General features: G+C 39.1%; 1 protein-coding gene across 1 annotated transcript; it reads right to left on the minus strand.

The window, feature by feature from the left end:
* Positions 1-7,033: 7,033 nt before the first annotated feature.
* LOC138620873 (high-affinity choline transporter 1-like) lies at positions 7,034-19,210 on the minus strand. Its single transcript, XM_069698477.1, has 9 exons — positions 19,076-19,210; positions 17,398-17,649; positions 16,997-17,110; positions 16,439-16,594; positions 16,146-16,294; positions 15,583-15,726; positions 15,173-15,326; positions 13,052-13,269; positions 7,034-12,329 (listed from the first exon to the last, which is right to left on the minus strand). Exons 2-9 carry the CDS (start codon positions 17,579-17,581, stop codon positions 11,676-11,678), a joined length of 1,773 nt encoding a protein of 590 aa, XP_069554578.1. The 5' UTR covers positions 17,582-17,649; positions 19,076-19,210; the 3' UTR covers positions 7,034-11,675.
* Positions 19,211-21,356: the final 2,146 nt, after the last annotated feature.

The following is a 21,356-nucleotide window of genomic DNA, read 5'->3' on the forward strand; positions in this document are numbered from 1 at the left end:
TACCAAAGTAAAAATGAGGATTTTCTATTTCTTGAGTTTCTGTTGATTATAAATGTCTCTAAATGTGTCAAGTTTTGTTTTAACCACAGTATTAAATTGTTGTTTGCTGCTACTGTTTGCTATTTGTAACTGAACTGATTCTATTCCTCTGTATCTCTGAGGGTGACTATAATAAATTACACTGAACGCTAACTTTATTATACTGTAGACATTATATTTTCCATGGCTTATCACCCACCCTGTTCTGTACCTGTCCTAAGGTATTGTCCAGAGTACATCCAGACCACAGGCATGATTTCATTGGACTCTGAAAAACCTGTTTTTGGCAGAGGTAAATTATCAACCACAACAATGACGCAGATTCATTAAAGATGCTTACAGTGTCCCGACATGGAAGATACGATGCTTTCAAAGCTGACTGTTGAGAAATGTCAAGATAAACATTCGGAATATTACAAAATCAGTTTCTTGTAGTATTTTTGGTTTTTACCTTTTTAAAACAATGGTCCGTGTTCAATTGTCAAAATGAGCTCTCTCTCTCTCTCTCTCTCTCTCTTTTTCTTTGTATGTGTTGAGACTGATGACGCAGATCTGAGTCCTTTTTGAAACACAAACTTCTGGAAAACTTTTCCAGCACATGAGAAATCAACAAAATGTCAGGATGTGATATCAGCAGAATGAGAAAGATTGTCTGTTGTCTTTCACAGACAATGTATTATGAAAATAAGCAGATTCTAAAGGAAGGTAGGTTAAATGAAAACAATGGGCAGCTCATGATTGTTCATCAGTACCTGTCCATCTTAAAAAGCAAAATAACTGAATTATCTGTTTCAAATTTACTTAAATATGCTTATCTATGACACTGATTGCCACATTGATTTAGACTGATGGCGCTTTTATATCTCTTGTTTAAATATAGACTAAAGCCAAAGGCAAAATAGCTACAAACCTATCACTGTTGTCATTTTATACTAATTTGAAAGGAGGCTTACAAAATATGTGAAATAACAAAAACATAACACATCAAAATTAGCTAATTTTGTCTATTTAAATGAGGACAAGCCGCAGTGGGGATAATGTGTAAACACAAACGTAGTGTGAATAATTGGAGGCTTTCCCTTGTACAGATATTGTGAGAATCCATGATGGGAGTATTCTGAACGCTGATGATAGCTTATAGCTGAAATGTGTTTGTTTTTTGCCCCAAATATATTGGAGTTTATTGATCTGTCAGTGCTCTTCTCTTGTGATCTCGCTCCAACTGTGCACCTATTGTTGTTCAAGATCTGTGAGTTGTGCGTGCTATTTTTCTTTATATCTGTTATTAACTATTTCTTGGCCAGGCACGTAACCTCCCAAGATTGCGAGTAAATCTGCAACTTCTAATTGTTGCACCTTTATTTTTGTTCAAACTAAACAAATAAAACATGCATGGGTGCTTTTTTTTTGTTACGGCTGTTTCCTGCTGCTTTGATGCCAAGAAAACCTGCCTGCCGGCCTCTTCTCATTAAACCTCAGCAAAAATATCTACATTTCAAATTATTCCTTTAAATAATGAATATTAGTACATAGAAGAATTTCATTAATTATCGAATCAGCACCTCAAGAGTCCAGACAGTATTGTATCGGTGCCTGTTTTGTTCTGTCGGCCGCCTGTTTTACATGAAGAAGGAATAATTCAGTAAGACATTATTTATAAAAGATGAGAAGAAGAATGAGTGGGATGACATTTGAAGTTTGCATGCAGAACAACAGCATGATGTGTTTATAGGTGATACATGTCTGTTTTTCCCGTCTCTGTTTGTAACGATGCTACGATATTCTTGACCGAAGCTCTAACTGTAATAAATTCTCCAATAATTCGTCTTCCTGTCTACAGTATTGCAAGCATTAATAAAAATGGGACCTGGGGACTGGGAAGCTGTGTGTGTGTGTGTGCGTGCGTGCGTGCGTGCGTGTGTGTGTGTGTGTGTGTGTGTGTGTGTGTGTGTGTGTGTGTGTGTGTGTGTGTGTGTGTGTGTGTGTGTGTGTCCAATCACTGAATTTGTATGTAACTGCACATGTGAATATAGCAACGTTTCAGGGTGGATAAAAAAAGTTCCATAACTGGTCCTGTTGCACTCGAACGGACTGCAGCACAGTGAGGTGCAGCGAGCAGCGGGAAGCTTTAACCCTCGTGCAACCCCAGTTTTACTCTACAAGAAACCCTGTTTTCCCATGAGATCTGCCTTTAAGTAGCGAAGGGCAGAAGCAAGGACACAACTGGTGGGCGGAGTCTCCCCGTCCAGGCCATCCCTCATATAAGCTAAGTGTGCAACAGTAAATGTCTGGCCCTCCCGTTTATCCCCCCCCCCCCAACCCCTCTCTCTTCCCGCACCCCCAGCACCCTCACAGCCTCTGTCGTGAGAAGTGGAGCACTTAGTCTAATGTGAATAATGACAATGACTGTTTTCCAGACTGGCCCTTATCCGCTGCCCTTATTGAGAAAGCACTAAATGGGCCCAGATTTATTGTAATAAATTACATCATCTATCTCTATCTCCCTCTCTCTCTCTTCTTTAGCTAGTCTTTGTTTTAGTTTTAAGTCTTGTCTTATTATTGCATTTTGGTTGCACTCTGGGTTTTTTTCCAGTTATTGTTACGTTGTCACATCTCTCTTTCTTTCTCAGTTTTCTTTATGCCCTCAAATATTAAATTGATATTTTTAATATCAATTATGTGTGAGTATGTTACACTAACTGCAATGTAATAAATATGGATAATGATTTCTCATGATGCCTTTTATTAATTGAGAACAACCTCTTTCTTTCTTTTCTGCTTCCATTCACTGCTTTTCCAGTTATCCTATTATCCTATCAGTATAAAATGTAAGAAGCTATACCCTCTCTGGGCTTACACTGTCCCATAAAGATTGCTTAAAGTAATTAACTTTTTCTCTCTTTTCGAATGAAGCCAAACAATTCGGAGCTGTGCTTACTGACCCACGCAGCTGTTTCTGAAGCTTCACAACAGCAAGGATGCAGGTCAGAAGTAACACCTTCCCCACCAACACTATAGGATTCCATCTCCAAACAGATTTAGATTAATTAAACAAATTAAAAGGCCCAGTAATAGCATATCAAAAAGAATAAAATAGGGCTATGAACAGATCTGTGAGGGACTCCATACCTAAAGACAGCAGCATCATATCAACAGCAATCAACAGAGCCAGATAGATCAACTCACTATTATAGCCCCTAAATCAGGATTTAATGAATCACTGCATTAAATGTGAAGCCAAGGTTAAACAATACTCAAATTTGGAAGACTCCTGAGTTAGCTCGTATTAAAATGTCACAGCACCCTCAATAGGAGCGTCTTCGTGCCAAAACTTCTCAAAAAGAACAGTTGGCTTTCAGAGCCCTGAGATTGACTGCAAACCTGTTCAGGGTTTACCTTCCTGGAATAGAGTCCAGTCTCTTCCCAGCACCCTCGAAATGGATAAGCCGATGTAGCTAATGGTATGATAGTTGGTTTTCCGGGTCTCATTCACGATTTCTTGTAAAATTTTGGAAATAAACATTTTTCAGATAGACCTGATATTACTGCATACCGCATCCTTTTCTTTCTAAATTCAGAACAGCTTGTCATATACATGGATTTGAATGTAATGTATGTACATTTATCTAAACTGTCTGAAACCACAAAAATAGCTACTCTTTAGAATTAATCAAAGCTAATATTAAAACCTCAAATCAATTACAATGTAAGGGAATAAATAATGAATAAATAAATGATATATTAAGAGTCCAAGAGAAAAATTTATAGTTTTTTTCATCAGCACTTTCATCTGCCTTTTTGACTTATTGTCATTTTAGAGAGAACAAGTCATGAGCTGTGCTACACCACTGTGTGTGTGTGTGTGTGTGTGTGTGTGTGTGTGTGTGTGTGTGTGTGTGTGTGTGTGTGTGTGTGTGTGTGTGTGTGTGTGTGTGTGTGTGTTTTCTGTGCATGTGTGAAGTACACACTACTGATGACGCTCTGGGAATTCTCTGTTGTGTCAAACACAGAGAAAGCTTTAGTGAGGATGGAGTTTGGTTTAAAGCCTGCGGCTTGCCTGCAGGGTTAAGTCTCTTAACATGTATGTCTCGTACATGTTTGGTTTCATAGAGATGTAAAAGAGAGAAACAGGCAATCCTAACTCGATCAGCTGGAAGTTCAATCAGAGGATTATGGTGATAAATGCATGGTTAACGTCTGAGGATTGGTTTTTTTTCAAACATAAAGGGAATCAGGAAGAAAAATACTTTTTTCACGTTTGTAAATCATTTCCAGTTTTCATGTAATCATGATTCTTGTTGGTACATCATTTGACAAAAAAATATGAAGGGTCATGAATTGATTTTAAATCCTTTTTGCAGGAATTAAGTTGGACAGTCCATGTAATATTTGCAAAACCTTTTAATCTGATTAAATCCCTGTGGTTTTTTAAACAAAAAAATTAAACCGTGCTTGCAAACTTGTTACAAACGGCTTCGTTTTCTGCAGTAGAACAATCACGATTTGGTTGTTAAAATGTCCCCAAAGTTTGATGGAAACATTTATTACCCTGAGAAAATGATAAAGTTACATTTTGTAATGAAACTAATGGAACGTTTTCTAAGATTAATATCTTATCTAATCTAATAATGACAGATTTCTAGTGTGTTTTCAAGGTTGTTTTTCCATCATCAAAATGACGATTTCCTTAAAGCGCCACTCTGACAATGTGTGTGTGTTTCTTTTTTTAATTCAATTTGCTTTGACATTGATCCATCTGAGCTGCTTGTTCATTACTGGTTCCATCCCTGTTTGAACCATTTCAGTGTATATGACCATTGTCAGATACAACATACTGTATATGGATGCATTTGACTTTGTTGCCTTACAGCTCTGTACATGAAATGTTATCACACTGTAAAGTGATTAATATTAGCTCTTTAGATTCCTTTTCTTTGAGTAGTGTTGTTGCTGTTCAACGTGTGAGATTATAACACACTTTCAACATGCTGCTTTTTGACTCTGATGAGATCATACCGATCTCATTCATGTCACCTGCAGGCACATCATCTGACACTGTGACAGGTTTCCTTGGCAGTTACACTGATAACTTTTATACCTGCTCACATGACTCAATTTCTCTCTACACACAGAATAATAGCTTTCTGTTCGGTAACAGTCTAGAGGGGTAGAAGGTGCACACCAGGATTCCTACAATATGAAGCATTGACAGTGAGAAGTTTATCATCTACACGAAATAAACTCAGTTATTTTTAAACCTCTTGACAGTTTAGGAGATTGAAACATGACTCTCAATTTAATGTAATGAAATGCAGGGAACAGTTTCTAAATGGAACCATAATGACTTACCATCTTATCTTCGTCTTATCCAACACTGTAGCGAAATATAAATATTTAAGAAGCACTCGGAGTATGTGGAGGGTGTGAGAGAGAAATGCAATTGAAGAACACTGAAATGTCATGTTAAGCTATGCTAAGACAGAAAGTTAGTTAAACTAAGGTTTACTATCATAGATCCTGTGCTGCAAGAGGATAAATGAATAAATTATTCATTATGTTTTGATTTAGTTATCATGTGGCTTTTTGTTAAACATGTAAAATGAAATTTGGCACAAAATGAGTCATTTAAGACTCATTAAATTAAGTAATAGCTTAAGGCTCAAGCATCTAAACTGGTAATTACTTTCAAAACAATAAATTAATCTAGCCTTTGCTACTATTTTTCAAGCTTTACTTGTGGTTTGGAGTTCATTTAAAAAAAAGAACAGGGTTTTGTCTGAAATCCTAGATATGACTAACATGGACAACAATACCAAAGTTTCACAGGCATAGATGTCCTTTTGTTCCTTGATGTTTGATGTTGCCAATAAGGTCCTATCCTTTTCCTGTCATCACTTTAGCTCTCTAATATACTTTAATCATGAGTGATAATTTCCTATAACATGATAGAGCTTCAAGTATCCCTCACCTGATAACCTTCTCCTACTGCTGGTGGGAGGTGGACTTTATTACTGTGAGGAAAAACACAATTTGAAAGGGTCAGAGTACTGTAGTCATTCTGGGATTCGAAAAAGGTGTGTGTGTGTGTGTGTGTGTGTGTGTGTGTGTGTGTGTGTGTGTGTGTGTGTGTGTGAGAGAGAGAGAGAGAGAGAGAGAGAGAGAGAGAGAGAGAGATTGACAGCCCTGACAGTTTTGGCAGTTATAAAATTCTGAGGTGGGCATTTTGATTGATGCTTCCAAGCAGGCAGCAACCCCGAGATTAAACCCTCTGGTGGTCAGTACACACGTACGTACACACACACACACACACACACACACACACACACACACACACACACACACACACACACACACACACACACACACACACACACACACACACACGCACACACACACACACACACACACACACACACACACACACACACACACACACACACACACACACACACACACACACACACACACACACACACACACACACACACACACACACACACACACACACACACACACAGAGCCGTGTTTTCATCACTTCAGAGATTTACATTTATTTCCTGGAGTCTTGGCAAAACCTCGTCCTAACACCTTAAAAAAAAAGTCTTTACCCTGAAATTGAACACCTTAGATAATAGGAAACTAATTTTGTTTGTAATCTCCAAATAAAGGCAGTTCCTCACGACTTGACTGTGTAAACACATTTACAGTATGTCATAGCACGAGTAATGCAAGCAGGCGCATACAAGCACGTGCACACACACACACACACACACACACACACACACACACACACACACACACACACACACACACACACACACACACACACACACACACACACACACACACACACACACACACACACACACACACACACACACAAACACATCTGTCAAATTAAATACACTTTAAACCCAGTATGTAAACATAATAAACAAAATGTAATGTAATGTAAACATGGAGAAAGAAGACCAAATGAGGAATGTGCTAAATTAATATAATTTATTCAATTGACCTCACATGTTTACAACTATACTCTTATAGACACTGCATGGATAAATAAATAGCTGCAATTTCACTGTCAACAAACATCATTTTCAATGCTGCATTTAAACCTAGTTTGTTCGTCTGTTTTTGTTTTGTTATGTACATTTATCACACAAAAATACAGCATCATTGTTATTTACGACATAGAGCCACGAATGTGTCAGTCCAACAGCGGACACTGATTCTTTTCTGTGTGTGTGTGTTCAGGTTTGTGGATGAACCAAAGCCACGACACACTCGTCTAATGAGGAGGAACGTTTACATCCGCATTTAAATCCAGTGAGATTGCCTGACACTTTGCATAGCATCAGACCAGCTGTCAAACCATTCTACTTAAAGCTGAAGTCATATCGGAGGCATATCTTCAATCTCACGACGGAGTTGAGTCGGGGCGGGTCAGGTTGGGATTTATTGTGTCTGACTGTACCTCAGCAGATATGGCTGCATAGAAGGGTCAAGACTCCTCCAGGTCTGGTAAAACCTAACCACAAGACCTCCCTGCCACTCTTAAAGATCGAGTCTGCTGTTATTCTAGATTTTTTTAATTGTCACCGAAATACCATGAACACACCAAAATCAACAATTACATGACCCGACTAACAAGTATCACCAACACGGATGACGACACGGATGCACCTGATGATCTGCTAATTTTTTACAAAGAACGAAGGACTTTGTAGCAAAGTCGCACATACAGCGAGCTTGGATCCGCAGGGCTATTGCTTACAGTTTCAGTCTGCGCTGTGATAATAGTCTGGAAACCCTCTTCGCATGAAGGTTTGCTCAGCCACTCTAAAGGATGGACTAATCAGGGACCAGTGTTGGCGAATAAGAGTGATGACATTGAGTCCGGGCGGTTTTTTTTATATAATTCTAGCTCCAACGATGGTAATGGTGGCAGAGGTAGATGAAGTGAAACGAACAGTTTTATCTGGGAGTATAAATATTGAGGAATTGAAGCCGAAGCAAAAATAATGCTCCTTGTGTTGTTAAATTTACTTTGCAAAGTCTGCAATGGTCATTTACCAACATGTCGTTGCACTCTGCTAACATTGGGGGAGGAGCTCTGTTGTTTACAGCTTGGTGAGTTTCGGTGTTCAACATACCTCATGGTGGTCAGTGCTGATTAGTTGGAGGCTACTCCAGTAGATTTAAAAATGAACCCGAGGTCTAAGCCCATAAGGATGCAATGACTGGAAACAATCCCAAATGGAGTGTGGTTAGACCCAGATATTCACACAGTGAATTTGGGTCTCGTAATACCAGGCTAACATACACCGTCCTGCTGCAGTACATTTTCAATAGATCACTAAATGTGTATAAATCAGCTGGTGCAAATAGTCTCCAACAAACAATTCCTTAAAACTGCAGCACCCAGCTGTGTTTAGAAATTGCTCCACCTTTTAAAAAAATGACCCGATAAACTCTGACTGTCGCTACAGAGGTTGTGTGGAACACCGAGAATCCTGGGAGACTAACACAATGTTGGTTTTGATGTTAAGTGGTACGGACTGTTGACAAAAAATAAAATATGGAATACTACTAGTCTTACCCTTCAACTGAAAACATTATTATCCAAATTGTCACTTTTTTCACTGTGTTCCTAACCCACTCATTTTCCACCGCTGACCTTTAAATTAAGGCAAGTCCATGGATTCAAAGAGACACCAACAAACCACAACAATGCTGAGAGGAGATAAACACAATGAAGTCAACCGGACAATAGTAACACTTAACAATGCCAAAGTTCACGATATTTTCCTTATAGAGGGAGGCAGCGTGTCTGCCGGTTTAAAAGCAGCCAGATATGTGACAATGGAAGGACCGATACTGGGAAATATGAGAGGGTGCTCAAGCAATAAACCAACTTCCATCACTGTGTATAACACACTGTAACAAATCCTTTCAAACCAACGTTTCAAACCTCTGTGCAGCATTACTCAGATGTCCTGAGGGCTGATCGACTGCGGATTAGATCAATAATGACCGGTGCAACTAACGCCATCCCGGGAGGAACAATCATTTCCTGTCTCTGCTAACCTGCTGTGGCTGGCCAGTCAATACAACTTTAGGATGAGCAAACAAACCATCATAGAAGCGCACGCACACACACACACACACACACACACACACACACACACACACACACACACACACACACACACACACACACACACACACACACACACACTGAAAATAACTTCTGTGAGATCATGTTGATGGACTATGAGCTCAATGACATATACTGTTAAAATTCATATTTCGGATTTTTCATAATTTCCAGGCAGCGATTAGGTACCAGTCAGTTTTAAAATCTGCTTGCAAAATGAACACATGTGCTTTGTTGTTGTCAATGTTATGTAGCAATGCAGTTCTCAATGCAAAGGTCCAAATCCAAAGATATCTTCCCATCACAGTTTGACGAAAACAAAAATTGCAAAGTGAGCTTCATAATGCATCCAAATATATAAAGCTAATGGCTGCCTGGAAGGTTCAGAGAAAAAAACTCTCACAAGTCTAAAAACTATGGAGTGGTTTATATTAGATCTTTAAATCTGACTCCACCAGGGTGGTGTGTATTAAAAATTATAGCTCTTATCTAATTACATTCATTCATGATGATTCAGCAAATACATTTTAAGTTCAGTGCAAACCTTCAGTGCCAAAAGCTCGGCTCTATAGGAAATCTTAGCATCTTTTAGCTCATTGTTTTGGTTTTATGGGCCCACAACTTTACTATTACTACTTAAATCTACTGTACACAACCTGCCATATTAGTGACCAGCTGATGCTGAGCATTTGATAATGTAAGATTCAGATATTTCCCACAGGTGCATTGTGATCTCACAGAAATTCGTGAAATAACCAACAACATCCACATGGTGGTACGCAATGTGTTAAACTATGAGCCAACACAGCATAATACAGTGTTAGGAGATCCAGGTCTGTCAACGTATTTCTCTGAGATCCTTTTTCCATTCCTACTTTTCAAAACTGTGACAATCACTGTTTAAATTATTCATGTTTTACAGTGTGACAATTTGCAGGTTAAGGGCAGGTTATTTTTAGGCACAAAAACCACTTGGTTAGGGTCATTAAAAGGTCATGGTTTGGGTTGAAATGATGACTTGAAACGCAGTGTGGGCTAAAGTTGCGCAACCTTCGCTGTCATGGGAACAGTAAAACAGTAAGCAGGACATGTACTGTTGTATCTATCCATCAAACCAATCCACCTCCTCCAAATAATAATTTAAAAAAAGAATTGGACAGACATCATCTGAACCGCATCGCTTCTCTGACTCTGATTAGTGTGACTACCATGACAAAGAATCATTAATGACTTACCATTGGCATTGTTTCCGTAGTACCAGCGTATCATTTAACACATTAAATGCTATCACCACATAATGCAGTGTTAAGAGGTTGTGGTTATTTTAATCCATTAGATCAGGCTCCACAAGTGATGGTGGAGACCAAAACAGAGTTTAAAGACAGAGCTTACTGGACTTTTGTTAATCAGACGTATACACGATTTCAAATGAATGCCAATGTTGCTGTGTATCTTCTCGATTTGTAAATAATCTATTGTTTGCTGACATGTTTGCCATACTAACTTCATAATGACCTTGTTGTGTTATTGCGCTGCTGCCAAGTATCCCAATAACTGATTTGTTGTTCGGTTTAATCTTGACAACAACCAAATTTTGGTGGATATTGTATAAATTACTAATTTGACAAATGCTGGCATTGACTGATCGAAAGAGTTGTTACTGAACTCAATCTGGGAATTTGCTGAATCATCCAACATAAACCTTGTGTTTGGCAAGTCATGGGTTTGGTAATATCATGGTGGTATGAGGTCCTTCATTTCACAACGACTGTATCTGGAAATAGTGACTACGACAGGAAGATTAAGAGCAAGGTGAACACACTAAATCAAATCTGCAAACATCTACTGGTCCAAAGACTGTAACCAGCAAATTCAATATAATATATCTATCTGTACAACATAGATCCTAAAAATATTATTGCTCTATTAATAAATTGACTCAACACAAACTTAAAACTCAAAGTCTGACAAAAGTTCCTGAAGCATTCGCTGTCATTTGTACACAAATGTATATAAATCAACATACATATACAATGCTTTGTAGACGTGGACACAGTTCATTGGTTAGATATTGCACTATTCTCATGACCCACAACAACCCCTTGTAGACTTTCTCACATAGGCCAACTGTATGCTCATTGGAGGTTCCTCTGGTCACTGTAGCAGCACTTAAATTAAAGTGGTTGTAGAATCACAGAGTCATGATAAGAAAACTAAAGAATGGGTATGGTATGTTTTGCACAGCTGATTGAGAGTCCGTTTCCTGTTTCTAGGCAAGGAATCTCAAAAAAAAAAAAAAAAAAAGAAGGAGGCACAATGTCACCATCATAAAACAAACTTGTGGAGTCACTTAGAAGCTACAGCAGAATTCTGTTGATTTGTCTCCCAGTGTGGCAGTAGCAAGTTTCCTGAAGAACGCTGATGCCTCTGACTATTCCTTCATTTTCCTCAATTCTAGTTTTCTTTGTGCCTTTGTTGTCTAGTTTTCATCGTGAAAAGCCTCTGGACTAGATCCCCCATCGTCACTGAGGAGCTCAGAGTTGATGAAGGTCCCAGCAAGTGATGCGCCCAGAACCTGCTTGACGGGGGCCATCTCTGACAGAATTATGTTATCATGGTTGCTCACGAGCGTGGCCTTGTCCATGATCTCCTTGCTATGCTTGGACACCACGGCATCCAGGAAGTCGTACTTGTGTGACAGCATACCGCTTTCAAACAGGTACTTTGTCAGGTAAGAAAAGGCCACATTGGCCAAGAAGGATGCCACCATGGACACAGACTTGAAGGGAAACCTCTGCTGGACAAAGTACTCAACGTCTCCAGTGAGGTGGTGGATCCTCTCCTGGGTCACCCAGCCAGGGTAATAGATGAATGGGGGGAGTTTGAGGTAGGGCTCCCCGCCACCAATGCGCAGCAAAAGACCAAAGATATAGCCAGCCACAGAGCCGTAGGTATTGGTGCCCTTGACGAACAACACGCTCAGAAGTTGGGGAAAAATGATGACATAGACCAGGTCAGAGCTCAGGTACCACAGGCCATAGACAGATCCTGTTAGCAACGCCATAGCAGTGGCGAGAGCTCCGAATACAAAGATGGTGAGGCGCATCACCCAAACAATCTCACGATCTGTGGCCTAAAGAAGAGAAGAAAAAGATAGCACAGAGAAGAGAGAAGCATAAAAGGTCGAGAAGACAAGGTTTAGAACAAGAAGGTGTAAAAGGGAACAGAAGAAATGAGTCTAGAGCTCAGCTACTGATACAGAAGAGCGTTGAGGTGTAAAGTTTACGATCCTGAATTAGCATATTAGCATGCTAACATTTGCTGAATAGCATTAAATACAAAACACAGCTAAAATTGACAGAATGTTTTGTCAATTTTTGGTCATGAATTGAACCACTAAAAGCAGATTTTGACCAGATGACGATGAAGAGTTCAAATGCAGTGTCATCACGTCATCTTAAGGGTGCAAATTAATGTCCGTATCCAATGCTGTCAGACCATCCAACAGTTTTTAGCATATTTCACCACCACACATATCAGCCTTTTGGTGGTGCTGAAGAAAAGGTCAGGTTGTGTAACAGATAGTGTACATGGTGAGATACTGTACATATCCCACATTTGAAAAAGATTTCCATTTTGGGGAAAAGAGACCATTTTAAAACAATGTTGTTGTCAAGTTTTGTGTTTTCAGTAAATACAGCAAGTGTTGTTTTGATTTGTGCTGTTATTTTTTTGTTGTTGTTATTGTTTTCCTTTGATGAAAATAAAATTGATTTAGCGATTAGTCAGCCAATGCTTGCAACCACTGGCTCAAACTGGGCAGACTTGTGTTCGTTATGTTGTTGGCACTCTTACCGACTGCCGAAAGGCGAGGTGATAGATGTTCCTGGCGAACATGGAGCTGGCTGAGAGGATGGAGGAGTCCGCCGACGACATGACCGCGGCCGACACTGCCCCCAGACCGAAGAAAGAGACGTAGGGTGGGCAGAGGTGCTGAAGTACGATGGGAAGGATCATGTCTGATTCGTCCTTATCCTTCGGAGGGATGGAACCATAAGAAGTTTGGTTCCAGTCTGAAAAAGGAAATGGGAGACGTGCAGTTGTCAAAAAACGATTGTTGTAAACAAATATGTCACACCTTATTTACCAACCAAACAGCAGTTTTTTTTTTGCAGGGATTATATTTGTGTTTGAACAGTATTTACCTAAATTGTACAAAAAAAAGGCATGAAAATAACACAACATACATATTTGAGCAGGCTGTAGACGACTTGACACATGTTTATGTTTCAAGATTATTAGAATTATGTTTCTGGCCAACCTGGACTGATTACTTTGTTACAATTTTTAAAATCTGATTCAGACAAAAAGTCCCACTTTGAGACCATAATTATTATTAGTATGCTCCCTGTTGATACGTGTGTTTTAGTTGCTGAAAAACAAAAGAGCTTCATGTGTCTACGTGCTGAAACACAGCAGAGATTATAAATCTAATGCTGCTCTGTAGGTCTAAAGAAAAGGGAAAGCCACAGCAATAAGACAAAAGATAAAAATGATGGATACTGGTTGAAAATTTGAAATCCATTTTGTATCTAAGTGGTGAATTCACTGATTAACCAATGGCTCATTGAATTTATAACATATTAAAGAACACATTACGTTGATTAAATGCATGTTAATTGTACATTTGATTAATGATCATTTCATTGATAATGACTAACATCATGAAGGACCCATTGATTCTGATAGGACATGTTGAGCTGATTAAGTACAAACGTATGCGGGTATGAGGGCGTAATATTATTCAGAGGAAAACACTGAATACTGTATTTGAAAATATGTGGATAAAGAAGCTAATATTTAAAAATATAAAATACTGATTTAAAATAATTATTTGTGGTTAAAACTGGCCCAGTGACTCCATTTTAAAGGTGTTCAATCACTGTGCAGTTTGACCTGCTGATGTCTCCCAACAGAATAGTCAATCATCTTTGCATTTTCTTTCTGCCCTTTATACATCAAAATTAAATATTTTCCCCTCTTGTCCTCCTTAAAACAATTTGACATCATTTGTTTCCCAATCTTTTTGCTTTAGCACTCTCTGACATCCATCTTTCTATCACTTTTCCACCCTCCTCTTCCTCCTCAATCGGCATCTTTCTTTCCCATTACTGGATATGCATAAGTGGCAGTTAATTAGTGAGGGTTATACATGAAACAGCTTCAGAAGTACCACATTAATTAGCTCCCCTTTCAGATGTAATATTCACTAAATCGGCATGGTCTGATGGCTCTCCTCTGCCCGTCATGACAGGATCCGTCTGCTGTTTACCCTCCAGACACTGTATGCATCTAAAAAAAAAAAAAAAAAAAAAGCTGCTGGGGTGTAAACAACCCATGAAGGCATGGTGCTTTCTTTGATCACTCTTTCCTGTTTGAATAAATGATCAGATTCCTGGATGTTTTGATTGTCTTATGATGTTTCATTAACTGCCAAACCAATGTGGGGATCTGTGTGTGTGCACACCATTCATGGATCAGTGTCTGATATGTGTGTGTTCACTGAGCAATCAGATTGAACAGCTGCAAACCAGACATGACAAGTGTGAGCGTATAAATCATCAGGGACACTGTATATACGTCTGTTTGTTTTTATTGTTATCAAATCTGGATGTAAGTAAGAGAGAACTGCATTAATATTGAAAGCTATTCTAATGAAAATACTAAGAGAAACTTTCACACATTTTACAAACAGAACTGTTTTAATACCCTGACCAACTTCCACATCTGCAGTGACAGGCTTAAATTGTGTACATTTCAATATTATTAGGATTTGAGTGCCCTTCTAATAGCTTTCAGTCTAGAATGCCTGGTTCATGTGTGTGTGTGTGTGTGTGTGTGTGTGTGTGTGTGTGTGTGTGTGTGTGTGTGTGTGTGTGTGTGTGTGTGTGTGTGTGTGTGTGTGTGTGTATTTACCAGTGGAAGCCCCTATAGCTCCTATGAGGACCGAGGGGATGGCCATGACCAAGCAACCGAAGGCGGCGATGAAGGAGAGGACCTGGGCGTAGGTAGCTGAAGAGGCAGAAAGAACCCGTTGAAAATAGACCTGCCAGGGAATCCCCCCCAACATCTAGAAACAGAAACACCATCATAAATACAGACTCCAAACAGTCAACAGTCTAAAAAAATACCAATTAGATATTATCCTCAGAGAAGTCTGTATCTCAAACAAACAAATACAAAACTTAAATGCCCTTAGCCTGAGCTTCACCCTAAAACACTGTTTGCAACATTGACAGTTTGATTGCTTTCAAAATGTGTCTGAAATTTACTTCGTGGTAAAATAATGTCACACAATGAATCTTGTGACAAAAGTTAGAGCTTACCAGCAAAAAGAAGTTGTCCGCCCAGAGCCATTTGTCTCCGGGCTCGATCTTCCCCAGCCAGGGAGATTGATAGATGGCTTCCTTGGCGGAAACACTGATGTCTGCCACGGCAGGATTGGACAGGGCAAATGGCACACTGATCCACTGATGAAGAGGAGAGGATCAGAATGCAAACATTACTACAATATACACATTACATACCAAAATATTTTAATACTGCTGATAATGTAATCAACTTCTACTGATCCAAACTCTTTCGAATCTCTTTACTGTTGACTTTCCAAGATGTTTCTTTTTGTTTATATTTTAATCCACATTTTGACATGATAGCTTGTGTACTGACAAAAAAAATATTCTGTCTATATATATATATATATATAGACAGAATATTTTTTGTACGTTTTTGGAAGAAAACGTGTTTAAATCCCTTAAAGAAACATGAGCTAATCCTACCTTCAGGTAACTGCTTTGCCTTTTACTTAATTCCCTTGTACTCTGTCCAGTGCAGTCATTCATTATCGTCTCAGAGTGTCTAGCCGAGCAGACGTTGATCATAAACTCACCAAGCCCAAAAAGATACAGAAGAGCTGGACCACATCTGTGTATGCGACAGAGTAGAGTCCTCCAACAAGGGTGTAGAAGATAGCAATCATTGCTGAGATCACTACTGACATGTTGATGTTTATGTCCACGATCACACTGAGAGTGGCACCTGCATGGCAACACAATCAGTCAGAGTGAAGCAAAAACTGCACGGAAATCTGGATAACCTGTTGTAGTAAGTTTAGACATCGAAGGCAAAGGAACTAGAATGATGAGGCTCACATTTATAAGATCCCACCCATTCATCACCTACCCAGGGCAGACAAAATGGCTGCAGACCAGAAGATTTCTCCCATGAGTGCAGGGATGAAGAGCAGGCCGCCCATCCTTTTTCCATACAGCTGCTGGAAGGGATCCAGCATGGTGACATATCCTCGTGATCGCATGGGTTTGGCAAAGAAGAGGCCACCTGAGTGATGTCAGACATGAAGGCAAGGCAGACAAATAACATAAAGAGACAATTTTACAGAGTGGATTTTACAAAACCCCAATAAATGACATTATCTAACATTAATAATTTGACCTGAAGAGTGTTTCTGCTTCTTTAGTAGCGAATAGGGAGCCTATTGAATTTGTATGTTTGTGTGTGTGTGTTTACTACACTGCTACATAATATGTGTTTACATTCATTTAAATATATGAAGCAGTATATTGTCACTGATTTGTTTTAATAAGCACATCAATATTAACTATCTGCAGCTACTCCTGTATTCTTACTGTACACAGTTCTTTATAAGCCCATGCTTTTTTTTTTTGCAGTACTGTATAGGCTACTTAATGCCTGCACTTATACAATAACATTGGTTTTTACCTACTACCAGGCTGAGGGCGTAACCAAAAGGTGCCTGTGCCCAGGCCAGGCCAAAGTCTGGCAGGTAAACATATTCTGCTGTTCCGTTGATGTAGCCTCCACCCACCCAAGTGGCTGAAAAAGAAGAAGAAATTAACTCACGTTCGTCAAAAAACAAAACAAAGGAGACGTTCTTTTATATTCTCTGAAATGCAAAGAATTAAATGGCGAGAGTTGTGGCAGCTTAATTTAAAACCTAATTGTGGCCGCTGCGCTGTAAGTGCGTAAAAATCGAAGCTGGTTAAATTCAAAGTGAAACTCTTTTTTGGACCTCTTAAACACCAAAATGTGCACACGGCTTATGCGTAAAAGCCACCAGCACACGCGAATAAAAAGACTAATTCTAGTTTTAACCAACTCACCGGTCATTGTGAATCCACCAACGAACAGTCCGATGTCCCTTCCACCGACCATGATACTCTCGCTGCGGTCTCCGCTATCGCTAACTCCAGAGTTCTTATTCTTCCACGCAGCCCAGATGCCCACGAACAGAATCAGGACATAGAAGAGCACAATAGCAACGAGACCCTCGGCGTGGATGGCCATCTTCCTTTCGTCCGTTTCCCGCCGAGATCAAGTGCTACTGCGCAAGGACTGGAAACTCATGGAGAGAACTTTAAAGAAACAAAGGAAGAGAAACATTTCTAATGCACTGAAAATTCAGAAACCCCACCTCGTCTAACACCGTTTTTTTTTTTATCAGGTCTAAAACTTCAGACCGGCTGTAATTTCAATGCGTCAGCGAGTATTACATAGAACATGACTACCCATATGGTGAGCTTACCTATTAACGCACCATGAACCTTAAAACACCATTTGAGACTAAAGCATTTCTTAAAAGCAACCACATAAATTCTCAGTTTAATGTGGAGAGCGACCACACCTTGCACCTGATGCAGAATAGAAAGTAGGATAATTCAAATTCCAACTTCATGTTTAGTGCGCACAGATACTCCTCACACTGAAAATATCATTGTGAAAATGTAAAAAAAAAAATAATTCTCTGTTCATTAAAGTTACATTGAACACAAATGTGCCAGTGTTTTTCCAAGTCAGAACACAAAAGATAAAATAATTATAGGGGGACACAAAAAAACAACAACAATGGCAACATTTTTTTTAAAGTACAGTTTAAGAAAGCCACTGCGTTTTACACATTGAGGCTGGAAAACGCCTATAGCATATTTGTGAGTGCAATTTGTATCCTTCGCTTGGCGGTGTCAGATTGCTGATGTGTGATAAAGTACCTGCAATCAAAAATATATGATAAACTGTTCGCACATTCTTGCTCGTTGAAAACACCACGACAGTAGATTATAATTGGAAGTGTCCTGTAAAATCTATGAGGACCATATGGACCTACCTTACCGTATCCAACTGACGTGCATAGCCAAGGAGAGGAAGAGGAACAACGGCACTCCATCATGTGTCATCAAATCAAAATATGTCACTCGGGGAAAAAAAAAAAAAAAATCCAAAACTACATCTACTGGTGTTTATCGAGGAGTTCCCATATTGAGTGTTGCAGTTGCAGTTGTTGTCAATAGTAGAACATGTTTTACGCGCGCCGTGTTGCTCCACTTTACAGTTATTGTTCAATCAACTATTGGGCCGATTTACTTTACCTTTAGATTTTCAAATGTTGTACATTATTCTTAAAAGGTACATACTCAAAGGTACTCCATTGAAAGATTTGGACCGATATGCTTTCGTTTCTTGTTGAACCGCTGTGCGCAAAAGTCCACTAAGGCTTTCCAAACGCAAAGACCCGTCAAAAAAAAAAAAAAAAAAAACTGCCAACCAACAACCAAAAAAGGATCTAAAACTGATGTTTACGGGTTTTGTGTCCGATGTGCAACATCACTAAAAGCCAACCGGAGGTTTCGCCTCCCCGTTGCGCTGACTCCATGGTTCCAAGAAGCCAGTATTGCATTATTGATCTCTCTTTAAATCATTTGTCACTTCAGTCGAATGCAGTTACATTCTACCATCATATATTAGTTAAAGAAAATAATCTTAAAAAAACTGTCATTACCTTACCTTGCCTTTGGAGAAACAGGTCTAAACAGATCACAGGAGTAGGGCCCCCAAAAGTGGATTAAAAAAAAGTGTGAAAGACAATTGCCTGTAAAATATCACGGTGCCACTGTGTAATCCTCCTGGACGACCAAACACAACGTTGTCACAAAATGCTGGTCGGTTGGAGAGGAGGTGAGGGACAGAGCGAGGGAGAGAGAGGGTGGAGGGGTGGAGATGAATGGGAGTGGTGGGTTTATTGGGTGCTGTCAGGGTGGGTAGATGGTGGATGAATGTCTTCCAGGGCAGGACGAAAATAGCACCTAATAGAGAGTGGCATGACGCACAACCGCTTTCCAATATCATAATACGATATTGGCACTGGAAGAAACCTTCTTTTTGCCAGGTTACATTTCAGGCCTGATTTACGATGTTCCGCAGGTCCCCGCTTGCTCCATAATGAAGACGCGACTGCAAACGCTTGTTGTATGGTGGTAATGTTGAGAATGTCAGCCCTGAATACGATTACGTTTTCATTTTATGAGCCACCTTACGCACACAACTCGGCTGTTTCGTCCAAGAGCACCACTTCTCTCCAAGGTTTTTGAATTTCATCTACACAACTTTCAGATCAGCTTGTGTGTTTGAAAAAACATATCCATTAGAAGGCAGCAATAACTGGTGACTCACAGGGCATTACTTTTTGTCAGTTTGAGTTCCCAACGCATATTTCCTTCAGGTGCTAAATATTTAGCTTGCAAATGCTGTCAACTCATATAGCCTGCATTCAAATCACACCTGGTACCATCAAGAAAGGAACTACAATCCCCAACACAACATCATATTACACTTCTGACCTTTGACTCTATGGAGGTTTCCTTGTCGCAATCAGACCGCTGTCCATGGTGCTGAACTGACTGAACTTTAACCCTTATTTAAAGGTTAGGTTAGGTAGTTACTTTATTAATCCCCGAGGGGAAATTTTTAATAAATAAGATAATAATAGAATAATAGAAAAGCAATAAAATAGCAGTAAAAAATATAAAATATAAAATGCACAGTATATACAGTACAGTATATATCTATATATATATTATAAACACCTTCTATTCAAAACGTGTGTTTGTTTTGGTTAATATTACTTCTATATCGGTGCAGAATTATATATGTTAAGAGTTTGTAAGACGGGTTCAAATTCTTTTGCCAAAACAAAAAGGTTTTTATGGGCTTACCAAAAGAATGAACCTGCAAAGGATTTTACGTTTAAAAGTAAATCCTTGAACAACAGACAACTTACGTGAGTGTTCATGTGGAAAAGGGAAACCCACTTGCAAAATGGACATTCAGAGATGAAGGTTAAAAACTACAATTTAAAGTAGAGTTCTTTTATACATCTTGAACATGCCTGAATGGGAGTTTTAAATGAGGAAACAACATTTATGTTTACCAACATTTATGGTCTATTAAGTGAATCTGTGGTCCTACGCAATGAAATGTTTAGTTCATGGTTTTTCATACTATGTAATTTCCGCTGGTATAATTTCTAAGTAAACACATTTTTTTTTTCATTTTCCAGCAAAGTTCCACACAGTAAATAGCAAATTATGCCAATAAGCAATCCTATATCTTTTGTTCATTTCTAGTTCTGTATCTCTTTATTATACTGACTAATGGAAATAAGACAAGTGACTTGCTTGATTCGTGACACGTCCTTAGTGTCTGCGTGGCTACATGTTTATATAAATCATTTATATGCTAACTACTCAGAATATATCAGAGAAATTCATATAAAACCTAAATCTAGTGGATAAATACGCACAGCAACTTGTGTCCTATGTAATGCAGTTGAAATGTTCGAACTAAAGGCTTCTGGCTGCCTTCTTTAAGGACCTTTGTCGCCATCCAGTGTCGTCTTCAAGATTTACACAAATCACTGTTGAGGGTGTCAGAATATGAATCGGCAACGAAACATGAAAGTTACAGTTTCACAGATCTCCACTACCAAGTCTAGTGCTCAGAGGGCGTGTTAAACTGTCACAATCTTTTTTTTTTTTTTCAACAACGGAGGTCAAAGTATCACCTATCACCTTAGTATCATAAATTTACAGCAGACCTTTTAATGCAGATGTTTTGGCTTGTCATACCAGGAAAAAAACAAAGGTTAGTATTAATAATGGCTTCATTCCAGTCCCGTGTCTCAGTAGGTTAGGTGAGAAGGGAGCCTGAACAACACGGGGACTTTTCAACTCACACATCTAAACAAAAATAAAGCCAACAATCAATGTTATTAATTACAACTGTACAC

Source organism: Brachyistius frenatus, unplaced genomic scaffold (assembly GCF_029030835.1).
Source record: "Brachyistius frenatus isolate BFR_SWC_R1_liver_20210118 unplaced genomic scaffold, ASM2903083v1 Contig_27, whole genome shotgun sequence".
Lineage (NCBI taxonomy): Eukaryota > Metazoa > Chordata > Actinopteri > Embiotocidae > Brachyistius > Brachyistius frenatus.